This window comes from Tachyglossus aculeatus, chromosome 20, assembly GCF_015852505.1.
Source record: "Tachyglossus aculeatus isolate mTacAcu1 chromosome 20, mTacAcu1.pri, whole genome shotgun sequence".
Classification (NCBI taxonomy): domain Eukaryota; kingdom Metazoa; phylum Chordata; class Mammalia; order Monotremata; family Tachyglossidae; genus Tachyglossus; species Tachyglossus aculeatus.
In genome coordinates this window covers 14,932,572-14,953,497 of record NC_052085.1, presented here as the reverse complement: position 1 = coordinate 14,953,497, position 20,926 = coordinate 14,932,572, and the positions used below count along the sequence as shown (strand labels likewise).

Genomic DNA, 20,926 nt, shown 5'->3' with positions numbered 1-20,926 from the left:
ACCAGGTGCTTAATTCGGTCCACAAGGGGCTTGCTCGGTGGGTTGGGGTGGGGGGGGGGGGTCTCCCGAGGATAGAATACTAGCAAATCCTGCGTTTTGCTGTTCTGCACGAGTGATTCATAATCACTGGAAACTTCCAACGAAGCTGCAGCACAGTAGAGTAATTCATTTTTCAGTTCTCGTTGATCGGGATTTTTTACGACGCGTGGGCAGATTGGGTCGACATCCCTGTAATTTCATTTCTGTTTCACGTTTTGGGTGCGATCGGGGCAACTCATGGAATGGTCTGTACGTAGGGGCGGTGGGCGGATTCGAGAGAGGGCTTTAAGTCGGCATTCTCTCCTGGGCCTTAACTTGAGGGTTGGTACCTGTCTGTCCCCGTGGGGGTATTAAAAATCACAATTTCTCTTTTAAAAACACACGATGTGATTGTTACCCAAAACAGCATGGATTCCCATGTGTTCACCTTGCCTAACGGTGGTGGGGGGAGACACAAAGGTCAATGCCTCTGTCACTTCACCATATGCAGCATGTCAGAAGGAAATGACCCATTCCCACCCTGACTCTGCTCCCGTATTTCTTTGCCCCATGAGGAGGCCGGGAATGTCCAACAGCAGTGGGATCAGGGGTCCAGAATTGCCCCTCCAAAGCCAAAGTGGTTCCAGGAATGTGGAAATGGCGCTGCTAGCTAGAAATGATGATGATGATGATGATGGCATTTGTTAAGCGCTTACTATGTGCAAAGCACTGTTCTAAGCGCTGGGGGGGATACAGTGTGATCAAGTTGTCTCACGTAGGGCTCACAGTCTTAATCCCCATTTTTACAGATGAGGTAACTGAGGCTCAGAGAAGTTAAGTGACTTGCCCAAGGTCACACAGCAGACTTGTGGTGGAGCCGGGATTCGAACCCCTGACCTCTGACTCCAAAGCCCAGGCTCTTTCCACTGAGCCACGCTGCTTCTCAAATGTACTAAGGTTCAGTGCTCTGTAAACAGTGAGGGCTCAATAAATACCACTGATGGATTAAGTACATTGCAATGGGATGGGGAATTCTCTGTATAAGATAAATAGCTCCCCTTTCATCCTTCAAACATTTAATAATCCTTACAATCCCCAGCACCACAAACACACAAAAAACACCCCACAATAATGGAACATCATTCTTTTGTCGTGTAGGGACTGTGTCTGATGTGACTATCCTGTATCAATCAATTAATAACATTTACTGAGCACTTACTATGTGGAGAGCCCTGTTCTAAGCACTTGGGGGAGTACAAGAAAATCAGCAGACATGTTCCCTGCCTATAATCTACCCTACACACTTAGCGCAGTCCCTGGCGCATAAAACGCCCGTAACAAATACTAATCAATCAATTAATGGCATTTATTGAGAAATGGGTACCTGGGACCACAGAATAGGTAGCCAGCCAGTCTGGATGACTGAGACAAGCGAGAGCATCCCTCTCCCCCCACCCCGCCCCGCTCTCTCCTTCCCCTTCTCTCTCTCCCTGCATTCAGAGGGACAGTTTAAGCGTGTTGGGTGATAGATGTTACATGAGTGCCTTTCTATTGAATTTAAATTCCGTGTTCAATTGGGAAGTCATTGACCCTCTGTGGGATCAGTGAGCGACCCGAATGTGGTGAAAAAACCACTTCGCAGGAGAAACGGGACATTTGGAAGGCTCTCAGTGGTGTAATGAACTTTGTAAATATAACCGTGCAGGAATACGGAATGGTAATTGCAATTGTTGTTGTCTTTTAAGTCTACAGACCAGAGAATGAGGGATTAGATATTACAGGGAGAGGAGAGAATGCCCCATTACCTCTCTTTGGGCTGTAGGTCAAAACCTTCCTAGGATCTGGCTGAACTCGTCAAACCAATGCAGTCATGATGAGATGGTTGTACATATTTATTACTCTATTTATTTATTTATTTTACTTGTACATATCTATCCTATTTATTTTATTTTGTTGGTATGCTTGGTTTTGTTCTCTGTCTCCCCCTTTTAGACTGTGAGCCCACTGTTGGGTAGGGACTGTCTCTATATGTTGCCAATTTGTACTTCCCAAGTGCTTAGTACAGTGCTCTGCACATAGTAAGCGCTCAATAAATACGATTGATGATGATGATGATGATGATGGCATTTGTTAAGCGCTTACTATGTGCAAAGCACTGTTCTAAGCGCTGGGGAGAATACAAGGTGATCAGATTGTCCCACATGGGGCTCACAGTCTTTATCCCCATTTTACAGATGAGGTAACCGAGGTACAGAGAAGTTAAGTGACTTGCCAAAAGTCACACAGCTGACAATTGGCAGAGCCGGAATTTGAACCCATTACCTCTGACTCTCAAGCCTGTGTGCTCTTTCCTTTGAGCCATGCTGCTTCTCTAAGGTCATAAGGTGGTAGTGCTATTATTATTACTATTATTATTGTTAATAATAATAATAATAATAAGTGCCTTCAAGTCGTTTCCGATTCATAGCGACTCCCTGGATATACTTTTTCCAGAACATCCTGTCCTCCACCATAATCCACAACCTTTCTAACGGCTCTTCCATTATCGTTGTTAGGGTCTCTATCCATCTAGCCACCGGTCTGCCTCTTCCACGTTTTCCCTGGACTTTTCCTAGCATTAGTGGTCCAGAGAATCAGTCCTGCTGATGATGTGTCCAAAGTATGCTAATTTAAGTCGAGTCATTTGGCCTTCCAAAGACCACTTTGGTTTAATTTGCTCTAAAATCCATTTGTTTGTTTGCTTGTCTAGCAAGTAATGCTAGAGAGAGGGATATTCCTTCTTCAGAGCTTGCCTGTGGAGGTTGATCAATCAATCAATCAGTCGTATTTATTGAGCGCTTACTGTGTGCAGAGCGCTGTACTAAGCACTTGGGAAGTACAAGTTGGCAACATATAGAGACAGTCCCTACCCAACAGTGGGCTCACAGTCTAAAAGGGCGGTTGATCAGTTGGTAACAGACAGCAAAGCCTTTTTTTTCCCCCTCTAGCTCAGTTTCTTCTGGAGCTGCACAGTTAATCGCCGACTTAATCGGAATATTCCAACTCTTCAGGCGTGGGAAGAGGGAGTCCTCTGGTGGCATGAATGAATAGTTCAGACATTCCCTGTTGAAAAAGCCAAGGAGAAGGGAAACCGGGAGTCCGTGGTTCAAGGCTTTCCTTTCCTCGAGTGCCGCATTAGGATTCTGAAGAAGAGATCCTTAGAGTTGGTTGTCTTCTTCTCCTCTCTAGCTACCGCTGCTTGGCACTCCTCTACTGGCGGATGTTTCGGCTCAAAAGGGACCATGCCGTGAAGTATTCGAAAGCCCTGATTGACTACTTCAAGGTACCTTCTGAATAATAATAATAATAATGGTAATAATCATAACAGTACCTGTTACATGTCAGGTCCTTCTGACTCTTAGGCCTATGCTCTAACTGCTAGGCCACGCTACTTCTCTGGTTTCCCCTCTAAATGCCTTTCACGGACCTATCACCTGTGAATTTAACTAAACCTTTCTTGAGCCTGTTGATATTTTCAGCCTGTAGAACCACCTGTTGAAACAAATTCTTAAAGCTTAACCTCCTTGGACTGTACTACCTACAGGTTTCAGTCAAAAGTCCATCATTTTTCCTCTGGGGAATCAAACTTGGTCTTATTTTTGTTACGGCCATAATACAGACAAGACCCTCCTCCCACCCCTATTTTTTAACCCTAATCGGGTCAGGGTCACTTGAGATTCTTTTGTTATTGTTGTTCTTTCAATAGGAAATGCTGTACCTGACCACTGGCATCTCTTTGCGGAGAATTTAAACATTTCTTTAAAGATTCGAAGCTAAATGTTGACTTCTCTTCACATTAAGTAATTTCGGGCGAAGATATTGTCAGTCAGAAGCTACTGAAGAGTCATGCCCCATTAAGGAAGAGATTTGAAAAATATATATGTGAATGGTAGCTGTTATTTCAGCTATTTAAATATGGATCATTGCTTTCATTTTCAGTTGATGATTTTTTACTGACAGTTCATAGGTGTTACAAAAATATGGTTTTTCCTGGTTTACCTTAATCTTGATCTAGCACATGGTTTTTCATTTATTAAGAAAATTGAATGAGATAAATCAATTGTATTTATTGAGCACTTACTGCGTGCAGAGCACTGTGCTAAATGCTTGGGAGAGTACAGTATAACAGAGTTGGTAAATATGCTCCCTGCCCACAGTAAGCTTAATTTCTAGAGGGGAAGACAGGCATTTATATGAATAAATAAATGACAGATATGTGCATAAGTGCTGTGGGGCTGAGGGAAGGGTGAATCAAGGAAGCAAATCAGGGCCACGCAGAAGGGAGTGGGAGAAGAGGAAATGAGGACTTAGTCAGAGAAGCCCTCTTGTAGGAGATGTGCCTTCAATAAGTTTATTGTTATTTGTCCTCTCCCAAGTGCTTAGTACAGTGCTCTGCACACAGTAAGCGCTCAATAAATACGATTGAATGAATAAGGCAGGGAGAGCGATCGTCTGATGGAGATGAAGAGGGAGGGAGTTCCAGGCCAGAGGCAAAAGGGCTTAGTACAGTGCTCTGCACATAATAAGCGCTCAATGAATATGATGGAATGAACAAAGGACATGGGCAGGAGGTCAGCTCCATTGTGTCCATGTTGGAGATAGCTCAGAAGGGAAGTCGAGATTTGAGAGTCTGTGCTCACCTCTTGGCTGGGACGGTCCTTCTGCCTCCCGCCACGACATCGTGGAGGAGTTGGGGTAGTTTTCCTCCCCGACTAGACTCCTCAGGGGCAGGGATCATGTCTACTAACTCCTTTGTGCTCTCCCAAGGACTCAATATAGTCCTCTGCATATAATAATAACAATAAAAATAATAATGGTATTTGTTAAGTGCTTCCTATGTTTCGAGCACTGGTCTAAGCGCTGGGGTAGAGACAGGCTAATCAGGTTGGACCCATTCCCTGTCCCACCTGGGGCTCACCGTATTAATCTGCGTTTTACAGAGGAGGGTAACTGAGGCACAGAGAAATGAAGTGGCTTGCCCAAGGTCACAGGTGGCTGAAACGGGATTAGAACTCAGGTCTTTCTGACTCCCAGGCTATCTACTAGGCCGTGCTGCTTCTCCATAAACTCCTTGAGGGCGGGGATCATATCTGCTAACTCTGTTGTATTGTACTTTCCCAAATGCTTAGTCCAGTGCCGTGCACACAGTAAATACTCCAGAACCTACTGGTTGATTGGTTTTAGTCTGCTCCGAACAGTCCTTCCATGCACCAAGGTAAATTTCGACATTTACCCAGACAGTTACCATTTCCGTTGGAGCAGTAATAAGCCCTGGAAATGTCCTGTGAAGAAAATCAATAAAACGAAAACTAAAAATGGAGGTCTCTGACGGTTGAATACCTAATTAAAGAGAGCAAGATGCTTTTATTTATTTGTTGATATGTGGAAACATTTTCATCTTTTAAAAGTTCATTAAAGGAAGAGACGCAGGGAAGTTCCAATTTGGTGAGAAGGCAGATTTAATGGAATTCAAGAAGGCAGGACCAGAAATGTGGCAGACTCCCAAACTTATCCCATCAGGAAGCTTGGAGGATGCAGCCCAACCTTCCAGAGAGCCTAGCTCACTCTCAATCAATCAATCAATCAATAAAGCAGTCGTACTTATCACTCTCATCCACTCTTTTCTGTCCCCGAGACTGTGAGTGGCTTTTTCTTCCTTCACAGCTGCTGTAGAGTTTGTTGCCATTCTTTTACTTGCCTGTGATCGGTTGTTCACTCGTAAACACCCTTCTCTTTTTTGCAGAATTCTTCAAAAGCTCCCCAGGCCCCATCTCCTTGGGGTGCCAGTGGAAAGTAAGTTCCTTTCCCCTTTCCCCCCCACCCTCACCAAGAAGTAGTTGCTGCGTGCCTTCTCATATCAGGACCCTTCTCATATCTGAAAATGACTCTCCCCCTCTTTAAAGCTTTATTGAAGGCACATCTCCAAGAAGCCTTCCTTTACTAAGCACCCCCTTTTCCTCTTCTCCCACTCCCTCTGTGTCACCCTGACTTGCTCCCTCATTTATTCCCCTGCCCTCCCAGCCCCACGGCACTTCTGTACCTATCTTTAATTTATTTATATATGTATGTATATTAATATCTATCTCCCCCTCTAGACTGTGAGCTTGTTATCGGCAGGGAATATGTCTGTTTATTTTTTTCTGTTGTACTCTCCTCGGCGCTTAGTGCAGCACTCTACACGCAGCACACAATAAATATGACTGAATGAATGAAACCTGTGCTCCATGATGCCACAAAGTATGCAACCAGAAACCTTTGCCAAACAACTCTAGGAACTATACAACTGGAAAATATTGCTTCCTGCCACTCAGAATACTGCAGTCTGGTGTGCTCTTTCATTCAGTCATATTTATTGAGCGCTTGCTGTGTGCACAGCACACTTTGTTCCTTTAGAGCTAACCTTCTCACAGTGCCTCGATCTCGCTGCCGAGTCCTCACCCACGTCCTGCCTCTGGCCTGGAATGCCCTCCCTCCACAAATCCGACAGTTACTCTCCCCCCTCTTCAAAGCCTTAGTGAAGCCCCATCTTCTCCGAGAAGCCTTCCCAGACTAAGCCCCCCTTTCCTCTTCTCCCACCCCCTTCTGCGTCACCCTGACTTGCTCCCATTTATAATAATAATAATAATGATGGTGTTTGTTAAGCGCTTACTATGGGCAAAGCACTGTTCTAAGCGCCGGGGTGATACAAGGTGATTAGGTTGTCCCTCGTGGGCGCGCAATCTTAATCCCCCTTTTCCAGATGAGGTAGCTGAGGCACAGAGAAGTTAAGTGACTTGCCCAAAGTCACACAGCTGACTTTGAACCCATGACCTCTGACTCCCAAGCCCGTGCTCTTTCCACCGAGCCACGCTGCATCCCCTCTCCCAGCCCCACAGCACTTATGTCCGTATCCGTCTTTTATTTATTTCTGTTGATGTCTATCTTCCCCCTCTGGACTGTAAGCACGCGGTGGGAAGGGAATGTGTCTGTTTGTTGTTGTATCATACGATCCCAAGCGCCCAGTACAGCTCTCTGCACCCAGCAAGCGCTCAATAAATACGATTGAATGAATGAATGAATGAAGGAAAGCACTGTGCCAAGCGCTCGGGGGAGTATACCACAGAGGCAAACAGACACATTCCTTGTCCACAAGGAGCTTAGCAACTCCCTTACCTCCTTCTCAGGTTTTGCTTCCCTACCTTCTCCCGTTCAGGAGCACAGGAATCCCCAGCCCCATGTCTCCCAGCCCGTCTCCGGTCAGCTCGGTGGGCTCTCAGGGGAGTCTCTCCAGCAGCGGAGCCCCTTCGCCGACGTCCATCATCAGCATCCCCCAGCGCATCCATCAGATGGCCGCCAATCACGTCAGCATCACCAACAGCATCCTGCACAGCTACGACTCCTGGGAGATGGCCGACAACCTCGCCAAGGAGAACAGAGGTGCTCACCCTCGCTCACCCTCACAATAATGAATAATAGTGCTGCTTGCTAGGTGCCCGGCTCTGTACTAAGCGCCAGACTGGATAGCCACAAATCAGGTGGGCCGTGGTCCCCATCCCATCTGCCCATTGTTGGGTAGGGACCGTCTGTATACGTTGCCAACTTGTACTTCCCAAGTGCTTAGAGAAGCAGCATGGCCCGGTGGAAAGAGCACAGGCTTGGGAGTCAGAGGTCATGGGTTCTAATCCCGCCTCCCCCACATGCCTGCTTTGTGATCTTGGGCAAGTCGCTTCACTTCTCTGAGCCTCAGTTCCCTCATCTGTAAAGTGAGGATTAAGACTGTGAGCCCCACATGGGACACCCTGATCACCTTGTATCCCCCCCAGTGCTTAGAACAGTGCTTTGTACTTAGTAAGTGCTTAACAAATACCATCATTATTATCATCAATCGTATTTATTGAGCGCTTACTGTGTGCAGAGCACTGTACTAAGCGCTTGGGAAGTACAAGTTGGCAACATATAGAGACAGTCCCTACCCAACAGTGGGCTCACAGTCTAGTAGTAGTAGTAGTAGTACAGTGCTCTGCACATAGTAGGTGCTCAATAAATACGATTGAGTGAATGAATGAATGAATCCGGGGCTCACAATCTTCATCTTCGTGTTCCAGAGGAGGGAACTGAGGCCCAGAGAAGTGACGTGACTCGTCCAAGGTCACGCAGCAGACACGTGGTGGAGCCAGGATTAGAACCTAGGTCCTCCTGCCTTCCAGGCCTGTTCTCTGTCCACTAGGCCATGCTGCTTCCACAAGCCGAATTGTACTTTCCAAGCGCTTAGTACAGTGCTCTGCACACAGTAAGCACTCAATAAATGCGATTGATTGAATTAATGAATGAAGCCAGGGTGCGGGGTGGCCTAGCGGGTTGGGCCTGGGAGATGGAAGACCTCTGGCTCGGCTAGTTGCCTTCTTGGGCAAGTCACCTCACATCTCTGGGCCTCAGTTACCCCATCTGGAAAATGGGAATTGAGACCGTGAGCCCCACATGGTCCAGGGACTGTGTCCAACCCGAGTTGCTTGTAGCCATCCCAGTGCCTGGCACATAGTGAGCACCTAACAAATACCATCATTATTATTATTATTAGTCCCAGCTCTGCCACTTATTATTATTATTATTATGTTGGTATTTGTTAAGCGCTTACTATGTGCAAAGCACTGTTCTAAGCGCTGGGGGGAATACAAGGAGGTAAGGTTGTCCCATGTGGGGCTCACAGTCTTAATCCCCATTTTACATATGAGGGAACTGAGGCCCAGAGAAGCGAAGTGACTTGCCCAAGGTCACACAGCAGACATGTGGGGGAGGTGGGATTCGAACCCATGACCTCTGACTCCCAAGCCCGCGCTCTTTCCACTGAGCCACGCTGCTTCTCTATCTGCTGTATGTCCTTGGGCAAGTCATCTAGGTGACGTACGGTTCTGCCCCTCTTGGATTAATTTCCAATATAATTGGTTGGTCCTAATCCCAGCTCTGCCACTTGTCTTCCATGTGACCTTGGGCAAGTCACTTCACTGAGAAGCAGTGTGGCTCAATGGAAAGAGCACAGGCTTGGGAGCCAGAGGTCATGGGTTCAAATGCCGGCTCTGCCAATTGTCAGCTGTGTGACTTTGGGCAAGTCGCTTGACTTCTCTGTGCCTCAGTTACCTCATCTGCAAAATGGGGATTAAGACTGTGAGCCACACGTCGGACAACCTGATTACCTTGTCCTCACCAAATACCATCATTATTATTATTATTCTCTTGACCTCAGTTCCCTCAGCTGTAAAATGGGGTTAAGTCTGTGAGCGCTCTGTGGGATAGGGGTTGAGCCCAACCCAATCACCTTGTATCTATCCCAGTGCTTAGTAGAGTGCCTGGCACACAGTAAGCACTTAACAAATACCATAATTATTATTATTATTATTTTTTTTTCCCATCCCCTAGAGTTCTTTAACGATCTGGATTCACTCATGGGACCTGTCACCTTGCACAGCAGCATGGAGCACCTGGTGCAGTACACTCAGCAGGGACTGCGCTGGGTCCGGAGCAGGACTCACGTCTCCTAGCGACCGTGGCCTGCTCCCCCGGACTCTTTCATCTCCCGGCAGGAGGTGGATTTTTCCAGACACTGTGCTACAGAGAGACTCAGCCCCACCCAGCATTTATCCAAATGGAGGTGAACATTTCTTCAGCATTGAACGATGGTTTTTTTTTTCCCCAAGGTATGAGTGTATTTGTAGGTGAGGGTGAGTGGGGGCCCGTGGGTGTCTCTGAGTGAAACCCGAAGCTCTTCAGAATGTCTGTGCCCCAAGTAGACCCCGCCACTGTAAAAATAGGCCAGAGTGTTACCAAGTACACCCCCCCACACACAAACACACATATGCACACCATACACGTTTTCTACTTCCACACCCAACCAAGGATTCCTAGAAAACGCAACCCCAGTCTCCTGGGTTTGGTAAAACTAGTGCAATAAAGCACACTGAAAGCTTGACTGCCAATTCAGATGCTTCTACAGCTTTCACACATTGACGACTTTCAGGGATAACGTGCTGTTTGGCCCACGGCTTTCGTGTGGCACTTGGGCGTGGGCATCCGAACAGTGGCCATGGTTGAGAGCTGGGTTGAGTGCAGGATGCTTCTTCGTTGCAACACTTCTCTCCCTTCGTAGTTACACAGAAAGACTGCCACCCATTCAGATTTGCCGTTGACTAAAATTCGGACTAAGCAAAAGTGACCTTTTTTTTTTTCCACTATCCTTCTTCCCCTGCCAGATTAACATGCGATGCAGAGGATCTCAAAGAAATAAAGATGTTCTACTGCCTTGGAGCCCAGCTTAAAAGAAAACCACTTAGGGAAATATTTTACAGATATGACGCCACATACACATAGTACCATATTGTCTACCTTCCGTGGTGCGGGTGTATAGTAATGTGTCATCTGCCTGCCCATCTTGAAACTGTTCTACGCTGAATCAGGACTCCCTATCTGGACCTTTTCCCTTAACCAGATGGCTAGGTTTGCTGCTAAGTGAGTTAAGAGCTATTTACAATCGTAATCCCCTCTCTCTTCATGCATAATCTACTCCTCCAAGGCTCTAACGTGGCTTGAGCTGGGGGACATTTTCATCCTAGTTGACAAGCTGTCTTTTGTGCAGGGGGAATTAAGCCTGCAATAACTGGAATTTGGTTGGGATCTGCTCAGACCGTTCAGCTCTTCACTATAGAGGGTATGCCCACGGCCACTAGCGCTCTGGGATTTTTGTTCTGATTTCATTTTCCCTTCACACTCTTGACACCGTAGAGCATTCATTCAATCGTATTTATTGAGTGCTGACTGTACGCAGAGCACTGTACTAAGTGCTCGGAAAGTACAATTCGGCAACAAATAGAGATAATCCCTACCCAAAAACGGGCATTTTCCGGTTCTGTGGAAAACAGTTTGCTATTGGAGAGTTTCATCATATCTCAGCTTGAGTTCCAGGCCTGCTAAAGATCCAGGAAATTTTTTGAGGAAAAGCGGCTTTGCGTCATGTAAAAATAGCCCTATTTTGCAGATAACTCATCCACTTCCATGGCTGCGTTTACTCTCTCCCATTTTTTGTTAGTGAGAGACTCTCAGTGTGTCGTGAGGATGAGGCGCTCTGTGTCATGCGAACTACTCCAGGGTGTCAGTACTGGATGTACGCTGAAATATTGGGTGTTCAGCTACCGGTATATTTGAGAAGTTTGGTGACCCTGGTTGACTTGATCTTTGATTAGGAAAGAAGACGGCCAGTTGGCCTCGTTCTCCAAATCATTTGGAATTTTCTGTCTAATTTTCTGCCCATTTTGCCTTTTCCAGCTCCGGTGTATGTTTTCCAGGCGTTTGAGTAGTGAGATGATTTGGGAAGTCTTATTTCCTATTCATTCAACTTTAAGTGCTGCCTTTTTTTCATGCCCTGCACTGATTATGAACAAATCTTCTTCAGGATTTCATTCTTCACTGGAGATTTGGAGTCTAATGTAGAGAATTCTGGTTTACTTGAAGGGCTATGACTTAGTTCCTCTTAATCCTGATGAACTCTGTTGGAATGTTGGGACTCTTGTGTAGATATTGAATTATAAAAATTGCCTTGGCTATTCAGGATGAATGAGAGTCAGTTTGTACTATGTTCACATTCCTTGCTCACCCACGGTATCTGCCAGTCTTGCCCTTTTTCTGTGAAATTGGGCCCGTTTTGAGACATTCCAGCTGATGTACTCATTAAATTCATTAAACTTGGACATTGTCTTTGGTTAATTATGATAATAGCCCTACTATTGGCAACTTGAGGCTCTGCTTTCAAAAGGATTTCTTGCAGTTGGTCATTTGGGTGTATTTCATATCACTGGCACTTGTTTCTTTTGTATAGAACAATATGTGCAATAGTTTCTGTTTAAAATGTTTCATTTGGCAACGATGATGCTGTGACAAAAGACATTCTTTCCAACTGTCTCCTCTGATTGTTTTTTTTAAATTGTTTACATCCTGTCCCCCCCACCACCCTCTCTCTATTGTAACTGTGAGTATAGTTCCCTTCTCTTTTAGAGACAAATTCTGTCCTCAGGTCAACTCCTTGAGTTCAACCAGATTTGCTTTGATTTGGGGAGAGATTGCCATGCTGGATTCCAAAGATCAGATTTCCTGTCAGAGAGAATCTCTAGAGCTAGGGCCATTTCCACCTAAGACAACTCAGGGGAATTGCCCCAGGTCTGGGGCGATTATATATGCTACAGGGGTCCCATACTCACCATTGAACCCCATTTTCCCAGTACAAGGAGGGACAGCAAAGTCAGAACCGCCCTGAAAGCAACAGGGCCAACAGATTCCTTCTCCATACGGCCCCGTCGTACCCCTTATTATCATTATAGTAATAAGTATGGTATTTTTAATAATAATAATAATGATGATGGCATTTATTAAGCGCTTACTATGTGCAAAGCACTGTTCTAAGCGCTGAAAGTGCTTCCTATGTCCAAAGCACTACACTAACAGCTGGGGTGAACACAAGCAAATTGGGGTGGATACAATCCCTGTCCCGCATGGGGCTCTCAGTCTTCATCCCCATTTTACAGATGACGTAACTGAGGCACAGAGAAGTGAAGTGAATTGTTCGAGGTCACACAGCGGACCAGTGGCAGAACCGGGATTAGAACCCAGGACCTTCTGGCTCCCAGGCCTGTGCTCTTTCCACTAGGCCGTGCTGCTTCTCCAGCCACCCCGAGGTAACATTCTCTGTAAATTCCCCAAACCCTAATGGATGGCCCCATCCAAACTGGCTGCCTTCCCCTGGGCCTGAACCGCCTATGAAAGGCCTCAACCAAACAACATCAGTGAGCAGAACGTGGCAGGTGGCGGAAATTGGGAGATTGGGAAATTGGGAGGTGGGAGATTGGATCCAGGTAGCCGTTTCAAAGTCTTGCAAGTGGAAATTTACTCCTGCCGCGGGAAGACGTCAGGATAAAAATGGCCTGGAATGCTCCTAGATAGAGCACGTGACAGCACGTACTGAGGATCTGCGCTGAAAAAGACCCGGTTATCCGTGCCAGTGTTGTATGCATCCTGTAATACAGTGTGGGCATTTTTCCGACTAGGCGTAATGTACAGTTTGTGAACGGATGCTATCCAGCTACGTACACGCTACAGGTCATGTCATCAGGGTTGATTCAACCAGAAGGATATTGCTAGTGCCTTTATTAAAGGTATGTAACTGGATATTGTCATCACCGCAGAAGTGTAGTAATTACTATAAAATTGATGAGTACCGCTGCTTGATATTTATGGGTCACATCTTCGAAACTGTGCAGTAGTGTATATGTTTTAAAAATACATTTTTCACAGTTTTGCGGAGCTACCGCTAGCAATAACTCTATTCCACCCAAAAAGTGGGATTTGTTTGCTGAAGAAGTCGCTGCTCTCAGCTCCAGTTAATCTACACGAGGTTTATCCGTTTAAGTTCCCGAGACTGTAGTGGTCACCAGCCTTGACAGATGTACAGAATATTCCAGTGATTTATTCGTCTGCAATTTTTTAATCTGTAGGAAACTGAAATTTATAAACTGACAAGGACTAACCCAATCTGTCTTTCTTAGGTTGCTGAGGTTATGGTAAACTAATTATGCCTCTAAACAGAAGTTGAATTTTGAGCACAGGAGAGCAATTGGCTTCCATAAATTTTTTGACCAGATTTTAAAATCAAAATGCATTCAGATCAGGATTTTTATGCTCAATTTGAATCCACTTACGGAGATCCCTAGACTTAGGGCCAGCCTCCGCGTTACTACAACTCTCCGCTCCTTGTCTTTTTCCTATTAATCAGTTTGGTTCTTAAGATTTGAACCAAGTGTTTCCTCTCTACAACTGTCCCTTGCCCTTTTCCCTCTCCCCTCACTGATTCACTAGAGATTTTTCAAACGGAGACAGAATGTCTCCAAAATGTATCTTTATGGGATGAGAGGTTCAGTCTGGCCGAGTCAAATTTAGTTGATTGTTAAATGCCAATGTTTTTAAGCTAATACTATTCCAATGAGGCACATACTGATTATCTGAACATATCTTGCTTTGAAGAAATTATGACTTAGGTCTTAGTAATAAGGATAATAATAATTGTGGTATTTGCCTAGCACTCTTCTAGGCGTGGGGTAGATACAACAAAAGCAGATTGGATCCAGTGCCTGTCCAATATGGGGCTCCAAGTGTACAGGAGGGAAAGATTGGGGATTTTTATCCCCATTTTTCAGATGAAGATACTGAGGCACGGTGAAGTTGTGACACAGCAGATGAATGGTGGAGCCAGGGTAATGTTCATTCATTCGATCGTCTTTATCGAGTGCTTACTGTGTGCAATGTATACCCAAAACTATGGTAGCATTAGTGTTTACAGTATTTGCAAGGGAAAAGTGTGTTCATTTTGTGTTAAAGAACAGGAAGGTACTAAACCAGTGGTGGGGAGTTACTGAGTATTCTTATTTAGAAAGGAACTTTTCAGTCTTGTCGTAATAAACCGTGTTGTCATGGTGGCACCCAGAAAGTTCTCCTTATTTAGATCATTTCAACAGAATCAGATGCTTTCTGCTCCCCTCTCCTTACGTGGTGCATTTCAGTGGTATGTCATACCCCACCTCTACCCAGCTCGTCTTAATAATAATAATAATAATAACAATAATAATAATTAGGGTATTTGTTAAGGATTTACTATGTGCCGAGGACTGTTCTACCCTAATAATAATACCCTAATAATAATAATTAGGGTATTTGTTAAGCATTTACTATGTGCCAAGGACTGTTCTAAGTGCTGGGGTAGATACAAGGTAATCAGGTTGGACACAGTCCCTGTCCCACCTGGGGTTCACAGTCTTAATCCCCATTTTATAGATGAGGTAACTGAGGCACAGGGAAGTGAAATGACTTGCCCAAGGTCACACAGCAGACAAGTGGTGGAGCCGGAATTAGAACCAAGGTCCTTAATGATTCATTTAAGAGCTACCAGTCACCAGTCTTGAGAGAAAACTTCCTTTCTCAATAGAAGTCCAGTCTGGTTCAGAATAGAAATTCTTTTCCCAAAACCACTTTTTCTGCAGCACTTTTGTTTTTGTAAACCTTTGCTTACCGATTTGCCAAGGGAAGGATTAGTAAGCTCCTTGAGGGCAGGAATCCTTCATTTTACATCATGTTCTTTCCAGGGCTCTGCACGCAGTAGCTACACGTGTGATTGAATGAATTCACCAATGGGCAAACTGACTAATTGTAACTACAAAATAGTAACTTTTCATGGTAAGCTCATTGTGGGCCAGGAATGTGACTAACAAGTCTGTTATATTGTACTCTCCCAAGTGCTTAGTACAGTGTTCTGCAACCAGTAAGTGCCCAGTGAATGGTATTGTTTGTTTGACTAATTGATTGATTTGGGGTCAGTTCTGATTTACTTTCTCTACCAGACCGAAAAGCTTCTATCTCTGAATGTTCTCACTATTTCTGGCCAGCAGTATAAGATCTGTTTAGAATTTTATCCCCTTATAATAATGATGATAATAATAATTATTAATAATAATATTTGGTAAGCACTTTTTTTAGCATTTATTAAGCGCTTACTATGTGCAAAGCACTGTTCTAAGCGCTGGGGAGGATACAAGGTGATCAGGTTGTCCCACGGGGGGCTCACAGTCTTAATCCCCATTTTACAGATGAGGTAACTGAGGCGCAGAGAAGTTAAGTGACTTGCCCGAAGTCACACAGCCGACAGTTGGCGGAGCACTTACCGTATTAAGTGCTGGGGAAGATAAAAGATTAACACCCAAATCTCACAAATGGACTCACTTGTTTATTGCAAGGAAAAGTATAAGTATTCTCCGTTTTCGGAATTGTAGCTATGATTCTTCTACTTATTTCATTTAATTTATTTCTATTTATTTGTAATTATAAAGATAATATATTACATTTATTTATTTATTTTTCTATTTTAATATTTTATAATGTCTTTATATTTTAATAAAATGTATTTATTTTTCTATTTTTATATGTGTAAAGATAATTTATGTACCTTCTGTTTAATTGGCATGGTAAAAATTTCATTATGATAGCTGGGAATTAATATTCACAGTTCCCATTGAGACTATTGAGAGCCCTAAGCTTTAGAGTGGCAGTTTCATTCATTCGATCGTATTTATTGAGCGCTTACTGTGTGCTGAGCACTGTAAATTTCCCTGATCCACCCAGCGTTTAAAGTGCATCAATCTTAGTACCAAACACCAGTTAATGCTATTAATGAACACTGAGTTCAGCATGTTCTGGGAGAGACATGGTGTCACTAAGGGTCAGAGATGATTCAATGGCATAAGACAAGAGTTTAGCATTAATGTTTACGCAGCTTAGAGAATTGATGTGCTCTGAAAATATCCCAGTCATATTCTCCTATCATTTAGATGTGGACAGTTCCTCTGAAAGCACCCATAGAATATTCCCAAACCAGGAATTTCTGTGCATTTCAGCATGGTTTGGCAGTCCTAAAAATTGAACTATTTTGTTAATCTTTCTTAAAACTTTATTTTTTCCACAATACTAAGCCTTTTTTCTTTTTCCTGCCCTTGGAGTCTCACTGTGTGAAATAGATGAATTAGCGAACTGGAAGTGAGGGAACAGATAGGCTCAGAGATGAGCTTAAGAATCATCTTTTTCTGTATTCTACTTGGATGAAAATATGGGAGCTTTTAAGAGAACCTCCCCTTCTCGGGATGGCACCTGGAGAGTTTCCAGTACTCTACCACTCTCGGCTATGGGAGGGAGAAGGGAGAGTCCAGCAGAGAGGCCTATCCATTTCATTCTAGATCCGGCAGTGGCTAGCGAGTGGAAGGCAATCGCTACAAGTCAAAACTCACCCGTGCTGGGCAGCAGCGGCACGGGAAAGAGTCGAGTACAGAGAATCGAGTTTACTGCGTGGAAGGAGGCAATGGTAAACCACTTCCCGGATTTTTACCAAGAAAATGCAACAGATACATTACCAGAACGATTGCAGATGGAGGTAGGGTGATCTGGGAGAGATGTGTCCATGGAGTTGCTTTGGGACTGGATATCATAAAGAAAAGAAAAGAATTGGATTTCCTGTTCACCTCAGCCTGGTCACGCCTGGCAGTTTCGGCAAAGCACAATCCTGGTTTCAGGTGGTCTGTAAATTGGCCACGTCGCCCTTAAGGTTTCAACTCCATCAGAGGGTCACCAAAATCTCCAGGAGCACCTTTAAGGCATGTTATGTGTGGTGAAATTTTAACATTTTCATTTTTCTTATTGATTTATGGTATTTGTTAAGCACTTATTACGTGCCAGGCACTATACTAAGCGTTGGGGTGGATACAAGCAAATCAGGTCAGACACAGTCCTTGTCCCACATTTTATAGAGGAGGTAACTGAGGCACAGAGTGAAGTGACTTGCCCAAGGTCACAAAGCAGACAAGTGGGGGAGCCAGGAATAGAACTCATAGCCTTCCGACTCCCAGGACCGGGCTGTATACCCTATGCCACGCTGCTTCACACTGTGCCATGATGGAAACAACAGTGTGAGCTCATCGTGGTCAGGGAATGTGTCTGTTTGTTGTCGTCTTTTCCCAAGCGCTTAGTACAGGGCTTTGCACGTAGTAAGTGCTCAATAAATACGAGTGAATGAATGATTGGAACTAACTCCAGACGCATCATAGACCTAAAAAACTAGGGTAAAGCGCACTCTGGGGCCCACGTTTAAAACACCCTAAGGATTGTGTCATTTTTGGAGCGACCTAAGAAAGAAATCCCCCTCTCGGGATGGCAGCTGGAGAGTTTCCAGTACTCTGCCAGTCTTGACTGTGGGAGGGAGAGTCAAGCAGAGGCCTACCCATTCCATTCCTAGCTTGGGCAGTGGCTAGCGAGTGGAAGGCGATCTGCTACAAGTCAGAACTCACCCGTGCTGGGCAGCAGCGGCATCGGGGAAGAGTGGAGGGCGGAGACTCAAGTTGACTGAACAGAAGAAGGTAGTGGTAAAACGCTTCTGGATTTTTACCAAGAAAACTATGGATCCACTACCAGAACGATCGCCGATGGAGACGGGGCGTTCTGGGAGAGGTGTGTCCATGGCGTTGCTATGGGTCGGAGGTGACTCAACGGCATAAGACAAGGCAAGTAAGAAATAAAACATTTGATCCCATAATCTGTTCAGCTAGTGTTTCTCTCCGTGACCTCTAAAGGCCTCTGACCAAGGAATACGCCTGGAGAGGTGAGGCATGGGGTGGGAAACTCACACTGTCAAAGATTCGGCATCTTTCTGTTGGTTCGGGTCACTCTCGGGGAAGGAGTCAGGTCTGCACGTCAGGACCCGCTTTAGTTTCCACGTGCAGTCTTGTCCCGGGCTCCGCAGAGAGCTTTGGCACACAAATGGGATTTCTTCGTCGGGGGTAGGAAGGACGCTAGGTCACTTCCTCAGGTGATGGTGTTACCCTTTCTGAACCCAGGAGCTCCCTGTATCCCTGTCTTGGGAAACCTGGCAAAATAATAATTATTATTATTCTGGTATTTGTTAAGCGCTTACTGCGTGCCAGGCACTGTAGTAATAATTATGGTATTTGAGAAGCAGCGTGGCTCAGTGGAAAGAGCCCAGGCTTTGGAGTCAGAGGTCATGGGTTCAAATCCCAGCTCCGCCACTTGTCAGCTGTGTGACTTTGGGCAAGCCACTTAACTTCTCTGTGCATCTGTAAAATGGGGATGAAGACTGTGAGCCCCATGTGGGACAGCCTGATCACCTTGTAATCTCCCCAGTGCTTAGAACAGTGCTTTGCACATAGTAAGCGCTTAATAAATGCTATTATTATTATTATTATTTGTTAAGCACTTAACTATGTGCCAAGCACTGCTCTAAGTGCTGAGCACTGTTCTAAGCGCTTACTGTGTGCCAAGCACTGTTCTAAATGCTGGGCACTGTTCTAAGCACAGAGGTGGGTACAAGCAAAGTGGGTTGGACACAGTCTCTGTCCTTCCTGGGGCTCACAGTCTCAATCCCCATTTTACAGATGGGGAAACTGAGGTGCAGAGAAGTGAAGTGACTTGTCCAAGGTCACACAGCAGACAAGTGGCGGAGCTGGGAATAGAACCCATGACCTTCTGACTCGCAGGCCCGAGTTCTATCCACCAGGCCTCACCTTAGCCACCCTTTCCCAGTCCCCCCAAGGAGCCCTCAGTAGGAGTTTCTGAGAGATCCTTTCACTCAACCGTATTTCAGTCGAATTTATTGAGCACTTACTGTGTGCAAAGCACTGTACTAAGTGCTTGGGAGAGTATCCTGTAAGTTGTAGAGAAACCGGCCCCTACGGAGAGCACAGTTTCACGTTAGAAAACGTTGCTCTTCATTTGAATAGTTTGGTGGGTTAGTTAGGCCATTAAACAGCCCCCTGGTTTTCCCAGACAGGTTGGTGGTAACTCATGTCTTCCTTCAGCGCTCTGGGAGCTGAAGGGAGGTGTCTAGTATGGTTTCCCCATGTCAGGTTGTTGACTTCTTCTTCCGTTTGGGTCGCCAGGTGGGGGAATCCAAAGTTCCACATATTTTTTAAGCAAATGCTTTTACCACCTGTTTGGAGAAATCATTTTCGGACTCTCTTTCCAATCCCATTCCAATTCTGCGCGTTCAATTTCACTTTCTAATTTCTTGTCGCGCTCAAAACATCCAGCATCCAGGAGATGGCCCTCTGCTTTCAAACGAGGCTTTTCAGAGGATTCTGATTTTCCTGATTTGGGCATTTTCAGATATGGAAAACCAGTCACCACAGCCATCTTTCCCCGCTTATAAGGAATTAGTCGGAGCCATTGTTTACAGGATTGAACAGTTTTTTTAAAATGGGATTATTCCATACAGTAGCTTATGCTGTAAAAATGTTCATATGTCATTGTAGTGCTGATGAATGACATAAAGTGCTTTATTAGATCATCATCATCAATTGTATTTATTGAGCGCTTACTGTGTGCAGAGCACTGTACTAAGCGCTTGGGAAGTACAAGTTTGCAACATATAGAGACAGTCCCTACCCAACAGTGGGCTCACAGTCTAAAAGGGGGATTTCCCTAAATTTCCCTAAATGAGCGAAATCAGTAAGGCTGGCTTGGAGGAAGCTTTCACAAGACAAATCATATCTGAAATTCCTTAACTTCCACTTCACTACCCCCTTCAGACCTCCCAAGAATGCTGAACAGAAGCGATTTAAAATATTTTCACATTCAGATGCTGAAATAATATAACTAAGATGGTCCAAAGTTTTAGATTCATGGGATAAAATTAGATCAGTTATTTGTATTTTGTTCTTTCTGTTTTAAAATATATCAGCCTTTGTTACCTCAGATTCAATTTGTACCCTGTTTTAGGGAAAGTTTAACGTATATGTTGATTGACTAGAAATTCTTTTTGATGCAATGGAGGCAGTGATTCCACTGTGCACCAAAAGAATCTATGGTGTTACTGATGATGGAACCAACTAAAAATTAAAATATGTTCTCAGCACGTTTGAATAGATGATTGACTCCGTATGCTGCATATGACTAATATTGATAAGACCACCTTTCCTTCTCAAAAGTCGCATTCCTTTTGTTCTAAAAGATCCCAGGAAACAAATAAAATACCTCACCTCTGGGCTCTCCTGGTGTCCCCTAGATTTCTCCCCAAGAGTTCGAAAAGGTGAAGACTGCAGTGCTTGAACTGAGCAATCGTGCATCTCCGTGGGTAAAACACAGACCTTAAAGTGTCTCTCTTCCATTCTCTCTCCTTTCTTCCTGAAAAAGGGCAGAAAACCAATTTGGTATTCACAGAAAGCTGTGTTTGTTCTGTTCCTCGCGGACAAGATGGATCATTCAAAGGGCAGGAGTGTAATTAGGGGAGAAAAGGAGGAGGGACAGA

The 20,926-nt window shown here is 44.8% G+C and overlaps 1 protein-coding gene and 1 non-coding gene across 2 annotated transcripts in view; both read left to right on the top strand.

Annotated features, from left to right (window-relative positions):
- AFF3 (AF4/FMR2 family member 3) overlaps window positions 1-12,375 on the top strand; it is a 318,921-nt gene extending 306,546 nt beyond the window's left edge. The window contains exons 18-21 of the mRNA XM_038761937.1: window positions 3,247-3,340; window positions 5,801-5,850; window positions 7,250-7,473; window positions 9,451-12,375. Of these exons, the coding sequence (XP_038617865.1) occupies window positions 3,247-3,340; window positions 5,801-5,850; window positions 7,250-7,473; window positions 9,451-9,572 (490 nt within the window). The 3' untranslated portion in view covers window positions 9,573-12,375. The remainder of the gene's footprint in view (window positions 1-3,246; window positions 3,341-5,800; window positions 5,851-7,249; window positions 7,474-9,450) is intronic.
- A 5,431-nt stretch (window positions 12,376-17,806) lies between these two features.
- Window positions 17,807-17,944, top strand: LOC119941703. The gene has a single exon (XR_005455287.1). It is a non-coding gene; the product is annotated as a small nucleolar RNA SNORA7 (small nucleolar RNA).
- The last annotated feature ends 2,982 nt before the right edge of the window (window positions 17,945-20,926 follow it).